This window comes from Lingula anatina, chromosome 2, assembly GCF_051362555.1.
Source record: "Lingula anatina isolate TDL-2025a chromosome 2, LinAna3.0, whole genome shotgun sequence".
In the NCBI taxonomy this organism is placed as follows: domain Eukaryota; kingdom Metazoa; phylum Brachiopoda; class Lingulata; order Lingulida; family Lingulidae; genus Lingula; species Lingula anatina.
The window spans coordinates 7,906,562-7,909,405 of record NC_141768.1 but is presented as its reverse complement, the minus strand read 5'-3'; the positions used below and the strand labels follow the sequence as shown (position 1 = coordinate 7,909,405).

Sequence of the window (2,844 nt, the reverse complement as noted above, 5' to 3'; positions counted from 1 at the left end):
TTTTTGAAGTTTTCACATCCTTTGAATTCTGCAATTGCTAGTGAAGCAACCTGAATAGTTTATCTTTTTGATAGATAAATTCAAATACAGCCATTTATAAGATACTGTTTTTTTAATAATGACTTATTTACAAATAAATAGAAGATAAAATGTTTTGATATATTTATTATAAATAATCAATACATTATTCAAGTTTGGGATTTTTGGAATATCCTAACCCATGAAACATGCTGAGGTTTTGGAGACCTTGGTTAATTTGCCCTATAAGGCTGGGGGCCTGGTTGCCCTTGTGAGGTCATATGGTATCCCGCTGTCCAGGGGGGTCGGTCATTCTTGTGATCCTGGAGGTCCTCTTGGTCCAAATGTTGGTGGATGTTGTGTGTTTGACCCTGGGGGTCCTGGAGGACTGTTGGAACCTGGGGGTCCTGGCAGCTTAGATGAGGCTGGGGGTCCGGGTTGCTCATGTGAACCTGGGGGTCCTGGTTGCTTGTGTGATCCTGGGGGTCCTGGTTGCTCAGGTGAACCTGGGGGTCCTGGTTGCTCAGGTGAACCTGGGGGTCCTGGTTGCTTGTATGATCCTGGGGATCCTGGGGGTCCTGGTAGCCTGTGTGATCCTGGGGGTCCTGGTTGCCTGCTTGTTCCTGGGGATCCTGGGGGTCCTGGCTGCCTGTGTGATCCTGGGGGTCCTGGTTGCCTGCTTGACCCTGGGGTTCCATGTTGACTTTGTGTATCTGGAGGTCCTGGTTGTTCATTTAAAGATCCATACGTAGATCCCTGAAAAATAATATTTTTTGTCTCTTTGAATATTGTTCATGAAAAAATGCCTGCAACTCTCTTCTTAATGCTATGATAAGTCTTAATTTTTATATATCTGTACGTTTCTGGGATGACATCTCTGAGTTCTGAATAAAAGTGAGTGCATACTTGCTGCCTGTCCTCTCCATAGCCAGCACATGATCAAGGAAAAATTGTTGACCAAAAAGTTAAAGAATTCTGGCCTAGATATCAGTTCTGCAGCCATATTCATTATTTCTGGCATCACTGCAGTGATTACAGTTTACAGTAATTTCTCACTAAAAAAAAACAAAATTGACGATTGTCTTTGGAAAAAATGTTTTGTTAGCAATAGATTATTCAAGAATTTTGAAAATGATTTCATAAACTGATGTAGGTTCACCTATTTGGGTAGATTTATGAATTGCATTAAACTTCAGTTTAAATAACAGTAAGCTTTCAACTGCCACTACAGTCTTGGGCTTCATTCACATGCAATGTCTATTTTCTAAATTCTATTTTCTATTCGCGGTATGTCTTATGATCACGGTCTGTGCCCTGAATATCCCGCGGCGTAATTACTGGCAGCGCGAGACAGTTACTATAAGTTACTATAAGTAACTGGCTCGCGCTGCCAGTAATTACGCGGCGGGATATTCAGGGCACAGACCGTGATCATAAGATAGCGCGAATAGAAAATAGATTTTTAGAAAATAGACATTCCATGTGAATGAAGCCTTGATCAATTTCTTAGCAATTATCAACTAAATATGAGAAAGGGCAAAGAACTTTGACTCCCCCAAGAAAAATGTGTCCCTTGTGATTCCTCATAGTGAGGGAGTGTCAAAACAGTCAAGATGTCATGAAAGTTTATAATACAGGTGTACTTTTCACATGCTTATACAATGTAACAACATATAGTATAATTGGACCATTGCAGGACAAGTGTATTGCACCACTGTGGAAAGCCTCTCACATTGGAGAAACTGCATAAAAGATTTTTGTAAGCAAGATTCCAGGAACACAGAAGACAAAGTTCAGTAAATTCAGAGGTTTCAAAACAAACAAACATTGACTACCTATCTCATAAAATTAGCATCAAGAGCAATAAAAGCTTGACTGTAGAACCCAGTTGATTTGAAAGGGGCCTGAAGGAATCCATCTAATATGACAAAAATCAGGTGATCTTTTAATAGGGCTGGGGTAGATTCACAGGTGTTTGATTGGAACTGTAACAATGTATTTTTGAACAGAGCTGGCAGAGGTTGGGGTGCACGCCCATTCCTCTTTCTTCATTAAAGCAACCCCTAGGTGATAAAATAACTACTCACCACTGGTTTATTAAAGAATGTCCAAACAGGCTTTTCTGCTCCCTCAGGATCACAAAAGCAGCCGGTCAACGGTGGTCTAATATAAGGTTTTCCTTGTTGGTCCCGTGTTAGGGGACTATACCACACAACACAACGGCATGGCTCACTGGGGCTGCATGGCGGAGATTCTGGACTTCTGGAATTACACATCACATTTGACCCACCTACATGGACAGCACTCAAAATGAGTATAAAAATGACCAGCTTCATTGTTGCATCCCTCACTGATGCATGTAACTGCGTGACTTACTCCTTATATACCAACTGAATGCTGCATTTGTATCATACCAAATTCATTTTTTTTTCAATTACATGAAGGATTTGACAAATGATGTTCATTCCAGTTCAAGGAGTGCCAGGAAATTATTTCTAATTTGTATACTTTAAGGGATAGTGCATGGGATTTTTGTTGTCTTTAATCTACAATCTACTTCCTTGTCATAAAATAGAACACTGTTGTCTCGGACATGCTGCTTGCCATTAGATAATGACATGACTAATATAGAAAACTTACATTTTAGCTGGAAGTAAAAATGCAAGGGTGCATGTAACCACTGACTTTGCTTAAGCAAAGTTAAGGAAAAGAGGTAATAAAAACAAGGGATTTTTGTCTTTAGTCTGCCTACTTCCCTGTCAAATAAACTTCTAATGTCAAAGGCATGCAATATGTCATTAATTAAGTGATGACATGACCAATGTG

At 40.0% G+C, this 2,844-nt stretch overlaps 1 protein-coding gene across 1 annotated transcript; it reads right to left on the bottom strand.

The window, feature by feature from the left end:
- Window positions 1–150: 150 nt before the first annotated feature.
- On the bottom strand, window positions 151–2,493 carry LOC106172359 (uncharacterized). Its single transcript, XM_013553015.2, has 2 exons — window positions 2,106–2,493; window positions 151–774 (listed from the first exon to the last, which is right to left on the bottom strand). The coding sequence occupies exons 1-2, from the start codon at window positions 2,352–2,354 to the stop codon at window positions 328–330; spliced, it is 696 nt and encodes a 231-aa protein (XP_013408469.2). The 5' UTR covers window positions 2,355–2,493; the 3' UTR covers window positions 151–327.
- Window positions 2,494–2,844: the final 351 nt, after the last annotated feature.

What these genes read in the sequence shown, in the direction of transcription:
- LOC106172359 (XM_013553015.2), bottom strand. Translation starts at nt 2,354, where the DNA reads ATGAAGCTGGTCATTTTTATACTCATTTTGAGTGCTGTCCATGTAGGT. An exon ending in CATTCTTTAATAAACCAGTG is followed by an intron (nt 775 to 2,105) that starts GTGAGTAGTTAT and finishes ATTATTTTTCAG; the next exon opens with GGATCTACGTATGGATCTTT.